Below are 23,082 nucleotides of genomic sequence, written 5' to 3' on the forward strand. Positions count from 1 at the left end.
ACACACACACACACACACACACACACACACACACTTTTGGCTTCAAATTCAAAAAGTGTTCAGATGCATAGGAGTGTGAACATAATATCTGTCCATAAACCTTTAAAACAGCTGTTTCTTTTCATGGGATAGTCCTGTATTTTCCAGAAAAGACACAGTTCCTTTCGAATTTTATTCATTTATTAGATTTGTATGCCGCCCCTCTCCAAAGACTCAGAGCGGCTGTCAAGTGCTACATTGTTCCTTTTGCATGTGCTCCAAAACTTATTTCTAAATTCTGAAGTGTCGCACTTCAGAAGTGTGAATATATGTGGATTTCTTTATTCATACATACTGATGAAGAATAACAACTTTAATTATTGGAATCAGTTCCAGCTCTTCATCTGCACCAGAAAAAAAAGTGCAATATACAGTATTTGATAAACTGTAATTCTACTTTTCTTTTCTGCCTTATCATATAGGCATCTTGCTCATGACATTCTCCAACTTCCAACTTTTACAGTGTCTCATTTGAATGTAAAGTTACATTATGGTGAATTTTGCATTAACAAATCATGGCCTGTTATACTTTCTTTCTTTTCTCTGGCGTAGATACAAGAATTTAAATTTGGTGCTTTTGTTTGATTGAAATGAAGTTTTAGGCCATCTTCCTATACTATACTGTGCGTACTATCATAGCTCACAAAAATCTATGAAGTTTATAAGACATTGTTGAAACCTGCATTTTTTTTCAATAAAAATCACAGATTCTGACCACAATCACTCTATATTAAGATATAACTTTAAAAATTAATTATTTAGAAATTGAAAGGAAAGGTCCAAATATTCCAGAAGAAGACAATGGCAAACCATTGCTGTATTACTGCCAAAAAATTACATGGATATGTCCACAAAGTAACTAGGAGTCAAACTTAATTTGAGAAAGGAGAAGATGGAATAGTGTAACCAGAATGTACAGACATAAAATTCATTAAAGAAATTGTAATGATATATCCAAACAAAGTAAAAAAAAAGTCATCCAGTATATTATTTATTCTTGGTATTAGATTATGGTTGAAGCATTTATTTTTCTTACAGAATTCTTGTAATACTTTAGAACTTTAGTATATAATTAGCTGGCATGCATTTAATTCAAACAAGTTTTTTAATTTCCTTCTTTTTTAATAAGGTATCATCATTCATTATATTATTCTCCGAAATGGAGTTGAACATTTCAGAGGAAAGGAACTGAACTTCAGGGATACCAGTAATATTCAACCATACCAAGAATACTCTTATTTATTACGTGCTTGCACTGTGGCTGGATGTACAGACAGTAGCATGGTAGGTAAATCTTTCAATAAATTGGTGACAGAATATCTTCTCTACATCGTGTTGTAGCAGCCTTTAGGAGGGAACTGAAAATATGGAAACATTCATCTTTTGTCTACATATTTTGATGTTTTCAGAGAAACTCTACCGGCCACCTTGTACTGTAGTCCAGCACAAGAAATGGCAGAAGTCAATCGGTTTGGCCAATGTTGTGATTCAGCCTGAGGCTGCTCAGGGACCAGCTGTGTCTCTGCTGGCTCCATGCCCGGAGTAGGAGGACAGTGAAGAGGAGGGGGCTGAACAGTCGGACGGGGGAGAGGAAAATCAGGAATGGGATGAAGGAGAACAGCATGAGAGCCCCGGGGGGGGGGGGGGGGGGCTCTCCCCAGCCAGTAGCTTGGAGTCATTAGGTGATGACGCACAAGCCGTCATTGACATGCGACAGAGACGGTCAGATCAAAGAAAGGAGCAATTAAAGAAGTATTATCAGCACTGAATTAGGAACAGCTGGGTTTGGGTGTGGTCCTCCTTAGCAGGGTTTAAAAGGCAGGCAAGCCCTTGAAGCCATGTGGAGTGTTATCAGTTTGGAGTTGCGTTATCCTGTCTTGTTTCTCGGCGTCTCTGTTCCTGGCTTCTGGCCCAGCAGCTTTGGAAGACCCGTGGGAGGTGTAGGTCTGCTATCTACAGCCTCGGCTTGGCAGCAAGAATTCTGTATTGCTGCATGGCCTTCGTGGATATATCTGAAGATACAGCATTTTCCTGTTTGTAAGGACATTTTCTGTTACCTGTGTTTTTCTTGAATTTTATAAAACTGCCTTTGCCTTTTACCAGAGTGTCTGGCTTCTCTTTTTGGGTTGGTATTGGCTTCTGGAGTGACCCAGACAGAACAGGCCAAATAGCATGTAAATTCATGCTCTGAATTTTTAGGTCTGGTTGATGAAATCTGTTAAGTAAACTTCAAAGAATAGGGCATTGCCTGGCTTGGGAACTAAAAAAAAGTTTGTCACACCCACATTGTCATGAACACTTGTACTATCTCTTCTAGTACAAGAGCTGATGAATCAACTGCTCACTGTATACCAGGAAACTGTCCTTAGGTCTGGAAGATTAGTTAGAAACACCAATACTTTCTGTTAGCATCCCTAGACAATATTAAGTGTAGCAGAACTTCAGCATTTGTTTTTTTTTGTTGGTTTGTTTTTGTTGGTTTAAGTTTATTGGATTTATATGCCACCCCTTCCGAGGACTCTGGGCGGCTTACAACATATAAAAAAAGACAATATATATCGGAATCCAAATAATGAAAATTCAGTTACAAATAAAAAACTAAAGAACCAATTAAAATACATACATAGCCATTCAATCAACAAACACACTATACATTCATTGACTGGGGGGAGAATCTAATAATCCCAAGCTTGGTGGCATAGGTGAGTCTTTAGACTCTTATGAACGGCGAGGACGGTGGGGGCTCCTGTGAGGGCCAAGCCACCATAGAGAAGGCTCCTCCCCTAGGCCCCGCCAGCTGACATTGTTTGGCTAACGGGACCTGGAGAAGGCTGACTCTGTGTGACCTAACCGGCCGCTGGGGTGCGTGAGGCAGAAGACGGTTTATGCCAATAGTTGCTCATGATTTGTGTCACATGATATCAAACTGTTAACCACATGGAAAGGAATTAGCCAGCATTCTCTGGTAAAACAGTCTGCCTTCCAAACCTTCCTTTCACCTAGCAAAATAGGGAGAATCTGTTGTGATAAATTATGCACCTAGATTCATACAGAAATATATTCAAGGTCAGATTTCACTCTGAGGGGAAAAATTTACCTAAGAAGAAAAATAGAGAGCCATGGTAATAATATGCCAGAGCAAACCACAATATTTTAAACTAGAAGTGACATTCTCATTGATCAAGGTATCTTGTGTACTATTACAATAAATTGCTAATTTTTTGCATTCAGGTAATTGCAGTCACTGTCCAAGGAATTCCGGAGAATGTTCTGCCACCAACAATTATACCTCTAAATGCAACAACCTTGCATTTGAGTTGGGTGGCACCTAAGAAGCCAAATGGTTTAATCAAAGAATACCTCATCCATCAAATTGGGAGGGGACTTATATGTACTGGCCCTGCAGAGCAGGTACAGCACACTGTCACAGGTAAGAATAGATAGTTCTCCAAGCAATATATCACTATTTTATTTAACTGGTCTTATTTTGTTAAGCCTGTTTTTAAAAGACAGCAATCCTTACAATGAACAAATGCTTTATCAATTGGATTTCAATTTCAGAACACCAAGGAAAGGGGGAGTAGCAATTTTTGAATGTCCTTACAAATGTTTATTAACCCTTAATTAGTAAGACTTTTGTCCACCTAGCATGATAATAATATTAAACAATAATGATTAATTTCCATTGCCAATATTTTTATTTAAGAACTTATTAATCACCTTTAGAGGAATATATTGTTATAATGATTAGTTGCGCAATCAATCAGACATTGAGACAGGGTTTGGTATTTTTATTCACCTATTGAGTTCTTCCCAAAGAACTGGGATAGGCAGATGTTGACATTGGATGGTCTAAAAGCTATCATCACAGGATGTAAACTTCTCCAAGTAAAGATGCCTTTTAATGTTTAAGTGGAGCTTCAGTGGTTTGGGGATTATACCCAAGGAAATGAAGTAAAGTAAAGCTTCCCTGAAAGCTGGCTTTTCTGCAGAGAACCAAGTCCCTGTCACTGGTATTAAGATTGCAATTAATAAATTGTAAAAAGTCAATGAACAAATCAATTTTACTATGGTGTGGCATCAAACAATATTTTCCAGAAGTTTTTTGAATCCTTTCTACTGTATTTGGAACTTTTGTGTCTTTTATTAGAAAGTCAATGATGATTTTTCCAAATTCTTTTGTCAAACTTGAAAAACTTAATCAAAAATATAACTTGTCATAGCACCAATGCCTGGATTGCCTTAACTCTTGTTCTACAGTAATAACTATTATTGGTTGCCATATGATTTAGTATAAAACAAAATGCACTAGTCAACTGCCAATGGGGAAAAAATGCACAAAAGTTCTGCTTAAAATTTCCCATTTGTATCAGTGCCTGGTTAAAAAAGCTTAAAAACAAAAATACAAAAGGCAATTTTTTCCCTTTTGCTACAGTTTTGTGCATAAAGGATTTTCCTTTATCCCCGAATTTTATAATATAAAGGCAGAAGGGGTTGCAATGCCATAGGAGTTGCCAATGCATATTTATTCTTCTACACACTTTGGGTTAAAGAAACATCATTCCTTTAATGTATCAAGAAACCCCACCCCTTTCACTGATCAAGGCAAATTTGCTTTTTCATCTCAAGGAATGATTGTGCTTCTGGAACGTGATAATTATTGCTCTGTAAATTCACGATGTTCGCTAAATCAGCTGCACTTATTTCACATAGCTCAACTGTTTGAACTACCCATCGTTCCAGCTCCCACGGGCCTATGTTTTGATTTTCTCATCTTCTTCTAAAACCTCTGCTGCTCCCAAAGCAACAGTTGAACATTAATGAAGCTGTAGAATTAAGCTTTCCCTGAGACTTTGAATCCAAGGGCCTTACACAAATTGCAGATGAGGCAGCTTGCACCTTGCCACTGCACCATTGTCTCATTGCTTATTTTTAATTACATCAAAGCTTTGGAAACATGATCCCATAAATGCTTGGTGGGAATTGTGGTGAATGTGTTCATCATGTGAAATCCATAAATTGCTTATAATCCTCTCAAGATGTTTTTAAAAAAAGCATTAAGTAATTGAAGACAGGAAGTCCTGAGTTAATTATTTAGAGGTGTTATCAGTGCTTTAAGTACACTGAAGCATTTTCCACTATTGCCCTGACTTGAATGCCACTGGGATCAGGGGGCACCAGCCATCATCTTCTCATATTCTCTAATGCAAACAGCAAATGGCAGCTTGTCAATAAAAGACCTTTTTATATCATTTATTAGTGAACACTTCCAGTAGTCTGTACAGAACAATTTGGATGACAGTTGTTGCATTGTTTCACTTGGTGTTACGATTTCTTTAGAAATAACATTTTAAACACAATACTAGGAGGATGAGAAGAGTCTGAAATATTAGAGGGAGCTAAAGTAGTGACGGGCTCCTACCAGAACCGGTAGAAAAAATTTGAATTTTTTTCTTTTTTTCCTCTTCTGGGCTCTGGGTATGTATTTCCTATCACAGTAAACGAGGTTGAATGTGTATAATTTTAGAAGAGCTGTGCATACGTGTGTGTTTGTGCATATACATGCAGTTTAAATAGTAGATAATATATATTTTCATGTGCCTGTGTGTAATATGTACACATATGGCATTTATACATAGAATTCAATGGTATATTTTAGATGTTCAGTAATAGATAGGGAAATTGTATCTCTTTGAGGCGAGGCGAAGCCAGGCACCCTAGCCCTAACCCTTGTCGTGAGTAACGTCAAATTGGCCACCTTTAAGCCAGTCACATGACTTTAAGCCACCCCCCAATCACATGATTGTCAAGCCACTCCCACCTGGTTACATGGCCAGCAAGCCACACCCACAAAATAAGCCAGGCCCACAGTGTGGTAGTAAAAAAAATTGCAGCCCTTCACTGATCAGAAATATTAAAAGAAAATTGAGACTGCTCAGTTCAGTATCAAAATCAAAGTCAAAAATTTTGACTTTAAAGTACCCATGGACCAGCAATGACTAAACCAGTTTTGTGATGTCATCATGATATCACCAGCAGGTCGTTACCGGTTTGAGTGAACCAATCCAAACCAAGAGGAACCCACTTCTGTTCCAATATCTAAGGAACTGCCACAAAGAAGGGGAGGTCAACCTATTCTCCAAAGCACCTAAAGACAGGACAAGGGGATGTAAACTAAACAAGGAGAGAACCAACCTAGAATTAAGGAGAAATTTTCTGACAGTTAGAACAATTACTCAATGGAATGACTTGTCTCCAGAAGTTGTGGTTGCTCCAATATTGGAGATTTTTAAGAAGTGATTGGACAACAAGTTATCTGAAATGGTATGCCGCCCCGAGTCTACGGAGAGGGGTGGCATACAAATCTAATAAATAATAATAATAATAATAATAATAATATCAGGTTTCCGGCTTGAGCATTGGATTGGACTTGAAGACCTCCAAGGACCCGTCTGTAATTCTATTATTCTTGTAATGAATTTTATTATTTTATTCATTTATATTCTTCATTCTGCAACATTAAACCATAGACTGAGTTTACAAGAATTTGCCACCGCTAATGTAATATTTTGTCTGACTATTACCAAGGAAGACAAAGAAAAGAATTTGCAAAAAGAGTCTATGTCCTGACTATTCTGTTTTCCTCATAATTTCTCCAAAGAAATATTACTCATTTATTTTTATTAGTGCAAGACATACCAAAGCTTCTCTAGAAATTCAACAGACTAATGGAATGACAATCATAGAGGGCAATTGGGACATTCATTGACATTTGAGAAAAAAATAGAAGATGAGACAAGATACTCTATTTCTATCAAAATGCATTAATTCAAGCTTCTGCAGAAGTACTGTAATTCCATTAAAAATCCAAAGGAGGCAGACTTTATGCTGGAAGAGATCCTAAATTCTAAGTTATTTTTAATAAGCAGAATAATCCCCACTTCAAATGTTATCAGTTCCATGGTGAAATGATCTTAAGTGTGCCACTATTCCTCTGATTCTTTCTCTGACTGGAATAATTTTGCTTAATCTTATCTGAATGTTCTTAGGGTTTACTGCATAATGTGTATGAGATATTTTGCATTCATCTTCATCATGATCATCACCATCCCCTGTATTAAAACTTACTATTAGTTTTGTACAATAGGAACCTTCTCAGTCATGGAATATAGTTATGTAAATTAGAACGTTCATCTCTAAGACGGTACACAAGTTAGCATGAAATTGGTTGAGGCAGGTGATTTTCGCTCCTTAGATAGTTATTGTGTAAGGAAAAGCTCAACACAAGAGAAGGGTGCTATACAAATCTGTTAGAGATGGCATGCTGAATTCTGCTGAGCTGGAACTCAGCATCCCAAGTTTCCTTGAAAAGAAAAGCCATTCTTTAATACTGTTTGGATGCAGTGGCTAATAATCACCTAGGAAAAAGAATGCTTAAAATGCAAGTGCATTAAGCTTTTGCACCTATAAAACTCTTCTTAGATGTTGAATGTTTTCAGCAAGAATGCAGAATTAAAAAGACTTGTAAAGCATCTTCCAGGCTAATGTACAGTATCTCTACAAATTCAGGAAGACTAATGAAACTTAAAAAAAAAAAAAATCCTAATGCAATTTGTCAAATTCTCAAGTCCAAAATTTTAATGTGGGAGTTATTATAAACCTTGTGCATGTACTGAGGCTTGTAAACAAAATTGTGATCCAGACTCCCTTGTTATTACTGTGTTTTAACATCAGATGAATAAATAGCAAAAACAGGGTGTTTACACCCGATACATTTAGTGCAATATGCACTTCCTTGCCTGCCTTTTACTTTTTCTCTCTCTATGGTATACTGCTGTAAATTAATTTTGCTTCATAATAAATGTTTCTTTCTCCACTGCATCTGGAAGGAGAGTCCAACATGGGTATTTAACCAATCCGATTGGTAGAGACTGAGTAAAAATTTACATAATAAAAGTTACCGCCCCCTTGCAGTCCCCCCATGAGCTCAGTTTTAAAAACTCAGTCCCAGAGTAGAGACATACTGAGTTTTGCTGAATAAATTTTAAGGTGTTATTACCAGTTTAATCTTTTTTCTTTTGTCTCCTTACAGATCTGATCAACGTTGGAGGCAGGGGTCTCTGTCCTCCACGGACAACACCCCCAACGATCTCCTTAGGGGCTGCTTCCCCCCGAGGGAACTGCCCCCAAGAGGAGCACCTCAGCCCGGAGTCCCTGGCCTCAGCGGTCAAACAAGGGCTGCGAGCCGAAGGTGGGGGGGTCCGCCCCCCCCACTGGGAGGCTCGAGGAGAACGGCGACCCCCGGAGGGGCTCGCAGGCAGCGCCGGAGCCCGAATCAGCTGTAAAGCGGCGAGGAATGCCGCAGAGACTTCCGCCGGCGCCGGCGCCGCAGCCGCCAGTGCTGGGATCGCCGCGGCTGGACTGGGCGAGCCCTGGAGGGCCGAGAACGGGCTGGAAAAGCCCGAAGAAGCGGCGAAAGGGGGGGTGAGCGCAAAAGACCCGCGAAAACGCTGGGCAGCGCCATTTTGACTACACCCCCCCACGGAGCGCAAGAGCGCCATCCGGAAGGGCTTCCGGCAGCTGAGAGGCGCGAATTGGGCTACGGCTCTAATGCGCAGCCGCAAGGGCGAGGCCAGCATCAGCAGCCATTTTTTCTTTCGTGACGAAGCTGTTGAGAGGCAATTTTCTCGTGATACTCCTATTACAACACCGGAGCTGTGAGTACAATGGAAGATAAGCCCAATACTGAGAAAGCCAGCTCCCCAGTGGTGAGCAAGGAGAAGGCTAAGGGGAAGGATAAGGAGAGGTCAAAGCCCTCCCAGTCCCCTGCTTCGGTGGCCTCATTAAAAGAGGCAGAAAAGCGCATAAAGGCGCTAGAGAAGAAATTGGAGGCAGCCTTGCACCCCTCCCCTTCTCCAGTACCTCTGACTCAGAGGCAGCCAACCACGCCTGAACCTGGGACCCCTCAGTCAGCCTTTGGACACCTGGGACCCCTACAGGAGGGTGACTGGTCCCCAGAGGGACAGTTCATGTCATTGCCACAGGCCCCGTCTCCAGCCTTGTCCTGGACTAGACCTGAACCTTCCGGGCTCCCAAGAAGGGGCACCCAGGCACCTTCTGCCACATTTACACCCACAGCGGCGGGGCTGCGCCCCCAGACTGGTTCGTGGCAGCACATGGCTCCAGAATTACAGGAGATGTTTGCAAATGTCTATGCTCAAGGAGTGAATGCTGGGACAGGCCAGCAAGTGAACCGACCTCAGACTCAAGCAAGAAGCCTTTGGCCAATACCGCCCCCCTCGGGTTTGGGGTCTCTTTCAGAGGATCCGGACTTTGGCGAGGACAGTGATAAAGAATATGAGTTCTCAGAGGATGAGAACACCCCAGAACAGCAGCCAGTGGCCGGACTGTTTAAGCCCACGCTGTTTCGGACTCTGCTTTTTAAGGCAAAGCAGGTAATGGACCTGCAGGGAGTGGCTAAGGCACCAGAAGCAGAGACCGGCAAGACATCTGCTTCCCTTTTAAGAGAACCCCAACCCGAGTCGGACCACATCCCGGCATCGCATATCTTCGTTGAGGGAGTCAAAAAACCCTGGCAACACCCCGCAGCGGCTCAGGGCCCTTCGAATTTGGAGCGCAAGTTCTACACATTCGACGATGAGGTGGAAAAACTTTTGGAGTTTCCCCCCATTGACCAGCCAGTAGTCACACTGGTTTCCAGTGCCCTTGTACCGTCAGAGACGGGGGAGAGCTTGAAACCAGAGGACAGAAAGGCGGAAACCCTATTACGCAAGACCCACCAAATGGCGGGCTGGGGTTTCAGAGCGGCTGCTGTGGCCTCCTTCTTCAACAGGGCCTCCATCATGTGGCTCCAGGAGCTGCAGTCGCGCCTTGGCCCGGAGGAAGCCAGACTTCGCCAGGATATCAGCAAACTACAGGCCGCAGCTGAGTTTTCCGCCGACGCCACCCTACACGCAGCTAAGTTTGCCAGTAGGGGCATGGCCACTACGCTGTCGTCACGCCGACTTTTGTGGCTGAGAAATTGGCCAGCGGACTTGAAATCAAAATGGCGCCTGGCCTCAGCTCCACTGCAGGGATCGATGCTCTTCGGTGACATTTTGGATAAAGTCCTCATAGAGGACAAGGACAAGAGGAAGGTCCTCCTTAAGTCCAATAGACGCCAAGACCGTCGTTTTACTCCCTACACCAGACGGCAGAACCCACGTTGGGATGCTTCTACCGGACAAGGACAGGCGCAGAGAGGTTTTCACCAGAATCAGTACTCCCAGCAATCATTCAGGAATGATCGCGGATCTTATCAGGATCGTCCCAGAGGCTTCCAGCAGTCCAGGCGGCCCTTTCGTGGAGGCAACCAGAGGGGATATCGTCGTTCCAAATGACTCCTCCGGGCCCCTACCTCTAGGAGGGAAGCTGCAGCACTTCAGCCCCTCCTGGCTGCTCACTTCCTCGGACAAGTGGGTTTTAGCCACCGTATCGGAAGGACTTCGTCTGGAATTCATGGGGCCCCCTCCTCATCGCTTTGTAAGTTGCCCGAGGCTTCGGGACCTACACAAGAGGCAGCAGATCCGCAAGGAGATTGCCCATTTACTGGAAATACAAGCCATCGAACGGGTACCTCAGCAGGAAGTTGGCAGGGGATTTTACTCCAGGATCTTCCTGGTACCCAAGACTTCAGGAGGATACCGAATGATACTGAATTTGAAACAACTCAACATCTACATCAAGTACAGGAGGTTCCATATGCACTCCTTACAGACTATTCTTCCCTCGGTACGTTCCAGGGACCTGTTGACTTCAATAGATTTAAAGGAGGCCTACCTCCACGTACCTGTACACCCGGCACACCGGGAATTCCTCAGGTTCTGCTCAGAAGGCGTACATTACCAGTACAGGGCGATGCCCTTCGGCCTCTCCTCGGCCCCACGGACTTTTACCAAGTTGCTGGACGCCCTGACGGCCAGTCTTCGGTCTCATTCTATCAGACTGATGGCCTACCTGGACGACATAATCATTTTGTCCAGGTCTCCCAGGCAGGCCAGAGAGGACTTAGCCAGAACAATACGGACCCTAGAAGCGCATGGCTTCACTATAAACGTGGAGAAAAGTCAGCTGTCTCCAACAACCAGACTACAACATCTGGGTTCCATCATCGATACCATATCCGGCAAGGTAACCCTTTCTCCCGAGAGGCAGGAGAACATTCATCGTCTGGTTGCCGGCTTGATCCGCCTCAGACGGGCCCCGATGGCGCTATTGTCAAAGGTGCTAGGTACGTTGGTGTCAGCCATAGGTATAGTCCCCTGGGCCAGACACCATATAAGAGGCCTTCAGTGGTTTCTTTTGCCAGCCCAGAGGGCCAGGGTCAGCCACTCACAAAGGATTATCTTCCTACCAAGGAGAGTCAAAGAGTCGTTGAAGTGGTGGCTCACCGCAACAATTCAGGAGGGTTCCCCCTTTCGTACTCAGGACCGTCTCATTCTGACCACAGACGCCAGTTTATACGGGTGGGGTGCCCACCTGGGACGTCATATGGCCCAAGGACAATGGACAGTAGAGGAATTGGCTTCGGTCAATATCAACTTCTTAGAACTAAGAGCAGTGTTTCTAGCCCTGTTGGCCTTTGCCCCCCTAGTAGAGGGCAAACACATACTTATCTTAACAGACAATGTAGCAACCAGGGCCCACCTGAATCATCAGGGGGGCACGAGGTCTCAACGTCTCATGGAGGAAACTATGCGGCTCTTCACCTGGGCCGAGACCCATTTAGCGTCACTAACCGCGGAACATATCGCAGGGATCAGCAACTCCACAGCGGATTGGCTCAGCAGGGCTACCCTGGATCCGTCAGAGTGGCGACTCGATCCAGACCTGTTCTACCAGTTGACCCAGAGGTTTGGGGTCCCCCTAGTGCAGTGTTTCCCAACCTTTTTTGAGTCGCGGCACATTATTCATATTTTCAAAATCCCGGGGAACACTGAAAGGGGGGGGCGGGGCGGGGGGGAGGGCTAAAGAAAAGTTTGGACAAAAAAACCCTCTCTCTTCCTCCCTTTCGCTCTATTTCTCCCTCTTTCTCTTTTCCTTCCTTCCCTTCTTTCTCTCTCTCCATCCCTCTTTCTTTCTTTCTCTCTTTTTTGCTCTCTTTCTCTCTCCCTCCTTCCCTTCCTCTATGTCTTTCTCTCTCCTTTGCTCTCTCTCTCTCTGTCTCTCTTGCTATCTCTTTCTTGCTTTTCTCTCTCTCTTGCTCTCTCTCTCTCTTTCACTGTCTTGCTATATGTCTCTTTCTTTCTCTTTGCCTCTCTTGCTATCTCTCTTTCTTTCTCTTTCTCTCTTTCTCTCTCTCTGTCTCTCTTGCTATGTCTCTCTTTCTTTCTCTTTCTCTCTCTCTCTGTGCCTCTCTTGCTAAGTCTTTCTTTTTCTCTTGCTATGTCTCTCTTTCTTTTTCTCTCTCTCTGCCTCTCTTGCTATGTCTCTCTTTCTCTGCCTCTCTTTCTTGCTCTGTCTCTCTCTCTCTGCCTCTCTTGCTATGTCTCTCTTTCTCTCTCTCTCTTTCTCTGCCTCTCTTTCTTGCTCTGTCTCTTTCTCTGCCTCTCTTGCTATGTCTCTCTTTCTCTCTCTCTCTGCCTCTCTTATATGTCTCTCTTTCTTTCTCTCTCTCAGCTGACTGCAAGCGGGAGCCCTGACGGCGGCAGCTGGACGTGCTGCTGGACACCGTATATGCCAGGCCCGCAGCGCCAGCATGTACGACGTCTAGCAGCACGTCCAACCGCCACCGTCAGGGCTCCCGCTTGCAGTCAGCTGAGAGAGAGAGAGAGAGCGCTCCCTCTCGCCGCCGCCATCTCCCCACGACTGCCTGCGGCCACTGCGGCCACCCCCGCCCCCCGCTCCCATCGCCAGTGCCCTCCCACCGGGCCACAAAGGAAACTTGCCGTCGACGCAGGAGAAGCTCCAGCTGGGCGGGGCGCTGCCGGTACTTCCGTCTTGGGGCTCCCGCTCGCAGCTGTCAACCGGCTCCTGCTCGATGCCGCGGTTTTCGGCGCTCTCCTGCTGGGTCCCAAAGAAGGAAGGCGGGGAAAAGGCGCGAAGAATAAAGCTCTCCTTCTTCCTGCCTTCCTTCTTTGGCGCCCAGCAGGAGAGCGCCGAAAACTGCGGCATCGAGCAGGAGGCGGGGGACAGCTGCGAGCGGGAGCCCCAGGACGGAAGTACCGGCAGCGCCCCGCCCAGCTGGAGCTTAGCGGCACACCTGGCCATGTCTCGCGGCACACCGGTGTGCCGCGGCACACCGGTTGGGAAACGCTGCCCTAGTGGACCTATTTGCCAGCGGCCAGAACACTCAGCTTCCGAGGTTTTTCACACGGTTTCCGGATCCAGGAGCAGAGGGGACCAACGCCCTACTGTCACCTTGGCCTCCAGGTCTCCTGTACGCCTTTCCCCCCGTGAATCTCATCCCGAGGGTGGTGGAGAAGATTCTTCACGAGGAGGCGGAAGTGATCTTACTAGCACCATATTGGCCACGTCGCCCGTGGTTCGCGGACTTGGTGGAACTTTCAGTGTCACCCCCGTGGAGGATTCCAGATCGGATCATCTCGTTGAGCCAGGGGAATCTGAAACACCCAGATCCTCAATGGCTACACTTGACAGGTTGGCACTTGAAAGGCATAAATTGAAGCAGTTGGACTTACCAGAGAAGGTTATAGATACCATGCAGGCTGCCAGGCGCCCATCGACTTCACGAATTTATCAGGCGACCTGGGCTGCGTTTTGTAAATTTTGCGACAAGGATTTACGGGATCCTAGGGAAGCTTCTGTAATTACTGTTTTAGAGTTTCTGCAAGCAGGGGTGGAACGTGGCTTAGCTCCTAATACTTTGAGGCGACAGGTGGCAGCCCTAGCCACCATGATTCAAACTCCAGAGTCTCGTCCCTTGGCCCAGCATCCTTGGATCAGAGATTTTATTAAAGGAGCCACGAATAAACATTCTCCGCCTGTCAGAAGATTTCCATCCTGGGACCTCACGTGGGTACTTAAGGCCTTAACTAAACCTCCCTTTGAACCATTGAGGTCTATACCAATTAGGCTACTTTCCATCAAGACAGCCTTTCTTGTAGCTGTTACATCTGCACGCAGGGTGTCGGAGTTATCGGCGTTATCCGTGAGACCTGACCTCTGTGTCTTTTATCCGGATAGGGTGGTTCTTCGTTTGGACCCCACCTTTGTACCAAAGGTAAATACAGTGTTCCATAGGAAACAGGAACTTATTCTTCCAGATTTCTGCTCTCACGGGAGTCATCCATCAGAGCTACTGTGGCATAAGGTGGATGTCCGGAGAGCTCTAAAGATTTACATTAGAAGGACAGAGGAGTTTCGTAAGTCTGAGAATCTTTTTATTTCATTTTCTGAATATAGGAAGGGACTTGGATTATCGGCCAAATCCATTAGTCGGTGGATTAAGGACTGTATCTCGGAGGCCTACAAGGCTGGAGGACACACAGTTCCAGAAGGATTGACAGCTCACTCAACCAGGAGTGCGGCGACTTCGGCGGCTTGGTCTACTCAAGCATCGATAGAGGACATTTGTCGAGCTGCAACCTGGGCAGCCCCTACAACATTTATTAGACATTATAAGTTGGACTCCTTTGCTTCAGCGGAAGCGGCCTTTGGCAGGAGGGTTCTTCAAAGAGTTTGTGTTTCTCCTAAGTCCCTAGTTAGACCTTCTCCCTCCCATGGGCTTTAAAGATCTTTGGTATATCCCATGTTGGACTCTCCTTCCAGATGCAGTGGAGAAGACCCGTTGTACCTACCTGAACGGTCTTCTCGATGCACTGGAAGGAGAGTCCAAACCCACCCGGTAGTTGAAGTTCAGGGACACCGGAGGTTGGGTTGGTTCATGAGTTCTTGCATTGGTCAATAAAAGTTGGTTATCCTCTTAAGTGCCTTTCGTTTTTAAAACTGAGCTCATGGGGGGACTGCAAGGGGGCGGTAACTTTTATTATGTAAATTTTTACTCAGTCTCTACCAATCGGATTGGTTAAATACCCATGTTGGACTCTCCTTCCAGTGCATCGAGAAGACCGTTCAGGTAGGTACAACGGGTCTTTCAGTAGAGAATTAAATTATTCCCTTTAGGAAAAATGGAGGTTACCTATTGCTAAAATAATCTGTTGAATAGCAAAATATTGAATGTTTGGCTTCTATCCATACCTGCTTTCTCTTTTTAACTCTGGCTTTCATTAAAATAATACAGAGATAATTCTCCCCCTTCTTCTGTTCTAGTTAACAATTGTAGTCCAGTCTTTACTCTTGATTCCTGCCTTGATTTCACATGTTTTTTTAAAAAAACTTCCCTCTTCAATTTACAAGCAATATAGTGTTCCAGTGACCCGCTATTTTCTTTCTGGTCTTTTGGAAACAGGGAGAGAAAGGGAGGGGAAGCAACAATCAGGTTGCTATCTTATTTATTTTTATTAATTTATTTTGTCAAGCATGTATATGATTACAGGCAAAGTATAAAGATGATTATGAATATATAAGATGTACAAGCATAGTTATGAGTACATAAACAGGGGGACATGAGAACAGGGACAGCAGACATGCTAGTGCGCTTGTGCAATCCTCTTACAGACCTCTTAGGAATGGGGTGAGGTCAGTAATGGGCAGCCAAAATTTTTACTGCCAGACTGTGAGTGTGGCTTATTTTGTGGGAGTGGCTTGAATGATCCTCATTATTCAAGTGAACTGTTAAGTCCTCGACTTTCAACCTCACCAGTGTCGCTCGCTGGGGTGACCATTTGCTTTGCGTTTCCCACCGTCTACTTCATCAGGTTGGGTAGCTAGGTGAACAGTGCCGATCAGCTGTTGAGAAAAGTTGGGGGAGGAAAAAGACCCCCCACAAGTCCTGCCGGTGCTGGTCTCCCTGCCGCTTTCCAAGGAGGAGGACGAGAGAGGGGGATTTAAAAATATCAGAAAGCCAGGGGAGAGTCACAAGGTTATTGTTAGCATTCCAAATAGCATCTGAGAAATAAACAAAATCCAAATCTCTCAATCAGAGCTTGATTTATTAACAGAACCATGTTAGCTACGCCATTGTTATTCCGATTCTGAATCCCACCTAGGTTAAGGTCCCCCACACCCACAAGTTCATCACGAGAGCCAGTCCGTGTGCAGGGGCTTATCAACTTCCTGTTCTCTTCAGCTGAGGCAGAACAAATGGTGGCCTTGGCTTAGAGAAAGGAATCTTTGGTTGTGTCTAGTAACTTTCCCCTCTGACTACTCACTACCCTTCCCATCCCCCCTTGTGTTGTGTCAGGCTGAACTCTCTAACTCCACATGAAGACTTCAGCCTGACAGGTATTATTGTCACAAAATGTCTTTTCATCTCAGCTGCAGGCGGAATGAGGGCTTTGCAAGGGGAAAAAGATCACAGCCCAGACTGCTTTGGCACGGCACAGTCGACTTTCCATTTTTTTCTCTGCTGCTGCTGCTGTGCGCTCCTCGTTTTTTTCTTCTTTCCTCCTTCCTGGCCTCAGGAGGTGGCCACGTTAGGCAGGAGGGGAGCCGGGCAGGAGAGAGGGAAGCACATCAGCAGCAGGAGGGGGAAAAGAGAGAGCCGAGACGAGCCTGGTAATCCAGAAAGTGACTGCCACCGGTCATCTGGAGCTGCACATGCAGCTTCATTTCCGTCGGTGGAACTGCGTTCCACCCTCCTGCCTGCTGCCCACCTCTGGGTGAGATCAATGGTAGATAGTCTAAGGTTAAAGTTTTGGGGGTTTGGGGAAGAAGCTACAGAGTCAGGCAATGTTTCCAGGCATTGGCCACTCTATTGCTGAAGTCAATTTTTTTGCAACCGAGCTTAGACTTATTTGGATTTTCAGAGGCCAAACTCTATAAGGATTTTATAGATCAAAAACTTGAATTTGGGCAGGAAATAGACACATAGTCACGAATCTGCTATTAAAATACATCACATGATATGATTCTTATCAATGGACTGGCTACAGCATTCTAAACCCCTGTAAGTTTCTGAATATTTTTCAAAGGCAATGTCTATGGAGAGATTATTGCAGGTTTCAGAGGTTGCTAATAACTACTTCTATATTATTTATCATAGAATTCCATTATGTGTTTCTCGTAACAAAGTTAGAAATATAAATGATAAAGTACGTTCCTAATAATAGTATTAGCTAGTAATAAAAAATCAATTAGGTGTATCTATTGGGAGCTTGTGTATTGTTGCGATTGAAGCTGAAGTAATCATTGACAGGTATTGTAGCAGATCACTTTATGTACTACACTGGTCAGATCGAAGGCAGTGTAGTTCTAATTTTTCTAGACCCAAAATTTCAAGTCTGGTGGCATAAAGTATTCTGTTGTGAACAGAGGATTATAGGACTCTTCTCGTGAAATATCTCTGGACATTCTCAACTGTATTAATGTCTGATATGTAGGGTGGGTTCCAGACAGATGAGCTGTATTCGAGAATTGGTCTAGCAATTGCTCTGGCTAAAAGTACAATATTATCGAGAAGAAGCTATGCAAGATTAAGTTAACTTATTTTACCACTTTTAGACAAAGTGCTATTCCCTACATTTTTTTTCCTCTTTATGATCATAGAATTCTATTGGGTCCCCCCCCCCTTAAAATAGTTGCAATGCAAAGATAAGATAGACATCTTCCATCAATGGTAAAAACAAGTGAAATTGTAGACTGTTATGAGCAGTTTTAGAGCTCATAATAAAGAAAATCAAGAAGCTTCCCTTTCTTGAGAACTGTTTTTTGAAACATATGCATAAGAAAGAATAGATATCTACATATTTATCAATCCGTTTTCAAAGGTTATGTTGAATCTTGCAGTGTTTTATGGTAGAAAAATGCTGAGGCATGCTCACAAGGAACAATAGGAGGTAATTGTGAATTTAGGGTATAGAAATAGGGGAAAACTGGTACTGAATGGCAAAAGATAATACATTTGGGAATAGATGTTAACAGACATTCAATGACTATAAAATAAATAGTTTAACTTAAAGAATTGGTTAGATCTATTCCCTAAACCTGGAGACATGTGGATCTATGTACAAAAGCTAAACATACTTACTTTATGGAATTGGTAAATAGTTAAAAGTAGTGGCAATTTGAATTTTAAAAGGACAAGGAAAAATAACAGATAGTTGGCTGTCACTGAATAAAACATGAGAAACAAGGAGTAGTATATTTTGAGGGGGTGCAATCAGCATGGAAACTCTTTTGGCTTCCAGCTCTGCTTGTAGTTTCTTAGAGGCAATTGGCTGAAATACTTATTATCACTTTTGGAAAATCACTTGTGCTTCAAAAAACCTGACGTTATATAACTTTATGATGTATGAAGATTTGGCTTTCTGAGTTGGCCAGAATTCAGCACCAAGAAACTGAGAAAAGAAGAACTAGGGCTGATATGATAGCATAGTATTCCAATATCTGAAGGGCTGATACAAAGAAGAGGGGGGTCAAATTATTCTCCAAAGTACCAGATGGCAGGACAAGAAATAATGGTTGGAAACTAATCCAGGAGAGAAGCAACATAGAATTAAGAAGAAACTTCCCATCAGTGAGGACCATTAACCAGTAGAACAGCTTGTTTTCAGAAGTTGTGGATGTTTCATCACTTCATCTTATTTTTAAGAAGAGCCTGGACAGCCACTTGTCTAAAATGGCATAGGGTGTCCTGCATGAACAGGGGGCTGGACTCCAAAGCCCCTTCTAGCTCTATTCCATTCCATCCCACCCCACTCTATGTTTATATAGCTTGTGTTGAGCATCCAAATGATGATGATGTTATCCTTTAGTAGAGTCCGATTGTTGGTGATTCTAAGAACCAGATCTCTCCATATCTTCCAAACTTTCACTGTTTCTTTGAGTTTTCTTATGCCCTGGCTGGTGTCAGCTTTGACAGTAACCTGCCACCATGTATTCTGATGGCCTGATTTCCTGTTACCATTGAACATTCAAGATATTTTATTTTATTTTTTTTAAATTTGTTTCATCAAGTACGCATTGGTGGTATGCAAAGATATAATATTTATATACTGTATGTGATACTAGTAAAAGAGAAACGTTAGGATAGGGGACAGAAGCCACTCTGGTGCACTTATGCACTTTATTCATATGTACATGAATAAATATTCATACACAATTTTTAAAAACCATGAATGTTAATGTTTTTGGTTAAAGTATATTCTATTTTCTCTCTCATAGAACTCTAACTTTAAAAATATCTATAGGTTTCACCTTTTTAATATTTATTTAGATCTTCTGCCTTATGAAAACTACAACTTCACACTCACAGTATGTACATTTGCTGGTTGTACTACCAGTCAAACAACTGCAGGTAGAACATTGCAAGCTGCTCCTCAAGGTAAAGTCTAATTTATTAACATTTCAAGTCTTTGGAGAAGGGCGGCATACAAATCTAAATAATAATAATAATAATAATAATAATAATAATAATAATAATAATAATAATAGTAATGGTAATGGTAATTTATTATTGTTGTTGTTGTTATTATTATTATTATTATTATTATTATTATTATTATTATTATTATTATTATTATTATTATTATTTATGTGAGAACTACACTCAGGGCACTATAGCTAGGCAGTGATTTAAAAAAAACAACTATTTGATTCTTTATTTGAGGAATTATGTTAAAATGGACCTAAGCAGAAAAATTGAAGACAGGATGGAATGGCAAACCAAGGTAAATGAAAAAAAATGTTTAGAAAACATCTGCTTAACATTCTTAGTTGTAAGCCATCTAGAGATATTTGGGAGTTGGACAATCTATAAATTAAGTGAAAGACAAGGGAGGGAGGGAGAAGGAAGGAAGGAAGGAAGGAAGGAAGGAAGGAAGGAAGGATGGAAGGAAGGAAGGAAGGAAGGAAGGAAGGAAGGAAGGAAGTTGTGGTAGAAGTAAACACAGAGGTGCAGACACTTAGAAATAAATCTTATTTATAGACCAAAATCAAAATATAAAAATTATAAATTGCTAATTATATTCTCAGGCAATTAATATTTATGTACTAATCATATCCTCTTACATTGATCCATGTTAAAATAAAGTGTGCTGAGACATAAGTTAAAAAGCTGTCATATATCCAGTCAATCCAGTTAGTTCTGTAAAATGTGCTAATAAACTGGACAAGAACCAATAAATTTAATTTTAGCTCATTCACGACAGGCTGTTGATCTGTCTGCCTGGACTGTGGGCAGGGTGGCTCTAAAGAACTACATCTTCCCTACATTACTACCAAAAGCTGCATCTGTGGCACAATATAAATTCTGGTGTAAACTGGTAGCATTTGTGTAACAACCTAAGTGAGATGTCTTGGCCTCAAAACCTCATATCCTTTTGACTTTCATTCTACAGCAGATATTACAGCAGACTTTTTTGATTTGGAAATGTAAAATGTCTTTTAGTGATGATTCAGAAAGATACAGCTACAAGCAGGGGTGTGCTGCTGCCCGGATGGGGTGGAACGCAGTGGGGTAGCAAAAATGGAGTTCCACCCCAGAGCACCCAATTTGCACAGAAAGATGTTGAAAAAAAATGCAGGGCATCCTGCAAAAACCATACCAAGAGTGTGGAAGTAAACATTTTGGTAGCTCTTCACTGACTGCAAGCCTGTTAGTTAGGACGTCATATTTTGCTAACCTTTTACAGAATATATACTGTATATTGAAGACCTTAGTATATAAATGTATACTAAGATCCTCAAAATGTTATCTTATTTTGCCCCTTTTTTTCTGATGTCTGCAAATCTTAAAAGTGATTCATGATTTTGAAATCTCTCCCAAGCAAACTTCATGTATTATTACCTTAATATTATTTAATAACTAATCAAACATTTATTTTTTGGGGGGGAATGGTAATATTTTGTGCACTGATTGAATTATAATTAGTGAATTTTGTATTGCTATATACTGCAGGTCTTTTATATTGTGTACTTTGGTACTTTTGCTGTAGTTTAGTATTAACTGAAGAAGGTGGAGTATAATTTTAAGATTGAACATTAACTATAAGTGAAATGAATTTATTAAAAATTAGTAATTCCAAAGGTGAATCTGAAAAGAGCTTAGATTTTTTTTAATGTGTTAACATATCAAATAAATAAATATTTTAATACATTTATAAAACTAAATATGTACAAGTATCATTATAAACAGTTTTGCTAATGTAATTGCAGGGGTATGGTCACAGCCTCGTCATATTACAGTAAGCTCTAAAATAGTGGAATTGTATTGGGATGAACCAGAAAAAAGCAATGGAATTGTCATTCAATATAGATTATTTTGTAATGGAGAAGAGATTTTCAAAGGTGGTGAAGAAAATCTTAATTTTACTCATTCTGCCATGCAACCAAACAACAGGTAAAATTTCATTTATTTGAAAAAAAAATATTGTTTAATTTTCTATAATATATATGGATTTATCATACTTTAACATATGTTGGGGTTTAATCCAAGGACTATGCAGCTATATGTAGATTTGATGAGCAAGATATAATTTGGAAAACAATTGAGCAGGCATTTAGCAGCCATTGGGATCACCTTAAACTAAACATGTCCTTTCCAGAGATGGACTGGCAGGCCGCTAGAGGCAGGCCAGAGTTTGCAGTGGTAGCGGGAGTGCACGGATGGTGCCGGCTGATGGCCTGGTGCAAGAAGGGGGATAAGTGGGGGCGTGTGAAGTGAGCACGCACCCCCTCCCTGGCATGCCATGCACGTGTTGCAGGGCATGAATTGCACAGGGGGGTAGAGCGGCGACTTGTCGCCCACTTTTCGACAAAATCGCCAGCCTGGATTGCAGGCACCCACCCACCCTCCCCTTAGCCACAGTGTGACTGGTGGTCGCCTCTAGGGCTGAGTAGGAATTTTTGGTGGCCATAACACTATTAGGATCTGGCTGTTTTCGCTTACTCCACACTGGTAGTTGGGGAGGGGATGGTTAGGGGGTGTCTAGCACTTCTTTTACATAGGATTAGGTCAATTCGGCTTAAAATTAGGGCAATTTGAACAAGTTCATATCGCTTTGCTCACTGGGGAAGGCAGTAAGGGGCAGAAAATGGAGAAGACAATAACTTTGTGATCTCCTTTGGGCACCTTTTGGAAGGTGATGGGCCACTCCTTGCCATGATTACAAGGCTGGGCCAGTCCGGGTTATGGAGGCGAGATGCCCCTGGGGCTCACCTACCGCATGCTCAGAGATGACAACCTGGGTGGGTGAGCCCTCCCATATGCCTGGGTGTGGCAGAGAGCAAGGGAAGGTCAAGGCCAAGGTCAAGGGGACCCTTCCCTTGCTCTGCAATGGAGCCTTCGCCCATAGTTGCCCAGGAATGTTTGGAACTGTTGTTCCGCCCCCTTTTGGTTACCTCTGTAGGTCCAGTTGGAATTAATACAGTGACCCACAAATCCCAGTTCTGTGTCCGTGTGCTTACTCCACGTTCTCCGCAACTGGGATCTGCTGTAGATGGTAGCCACACAAGCCCAGGAAAAGAGAACTGTTTTAGGAGCTTCCAGTTGGAAGCTTACAGTATATGTGTTCCAAATCACATTAAGCTTCTGAATCAGGGTCTCTGCACAGCCTAAATTGTTAGCCCCAGCATGAATGTCTCATATAAATTAACATTGTAATCAAAATGACACTGAATATAGTTCCCCGTGAACTTTACATAAATATCCCTATGTGGATTGTGGAAAACAAACTTATAGGTAACTAATAATTAGGCCTTCCAGAAGAGCTTTCACCTAGCCAGTACTAAATTAATCCAAGTCTAGAAGTTTTAGAATTACAGTACATTTCAGCATGTGCATTTATTACCATGATATGGAAGTGAGTTTCTGCTGGAATTTATTTTTCTAATCTAATCTATAGCCTGCAGGGTCAAAGTGATTCTCCTTTCATATGTTAACCATAACTAATCCTGAGTTTCTAGATTAGCCAGGGCTGGATAGCTATTTCCATCCATTGTAATTTCCAATCAATCACATCT

General features: G+C 42.8%; 1 protein-coding gene across 1 annotated transcript in view; it reads left to right on the plus strand.

The window, feature by feature from the left end:
• Window positions 1–23,082, plus strand: part of USH2A (usherin) — a 584,211-nt gene that overhangs the window by 461,974 nt on the left and 99,155 nt on the right. Inside the window, exons 54-57 of the mRNA XM_070728574.1 lie at window positions 1,169–1,323; window positions 3,271–3,469; window positions 19,337–19,444; window positions 21,277–21,460. Coding sequence (XP_070584675.1) covers window positions 1,169–1,323; window positions 3,271–3,469; window positions 19,337–19,444; window positions 21,277–21,460 — 646 coding nt within the window. The remainder of the gene's footprint in view (window positions 1–1,168; window positions 1,324–3,270; window positions 3,470–19,336; window positions 19,445–21,276; window positions 21,461–23,082) is intronic.

This window comes from Erythrolamprus reginae, chromosome 1, assembly GCF_031021105.1.
Source record: "Erythrolamprus reginae isolate rEryReg1 chromosome 1, rEryReg1.hap1, whole genome shotgun sequence".
In the NCBI taxonomy this organism is placed as follows: Eukaryota; Metazoa; Chordata; class Lepidosauria; order Squamata; family Dipsadidae; genus Erythrolamprus; species Erythrolamprus reginae.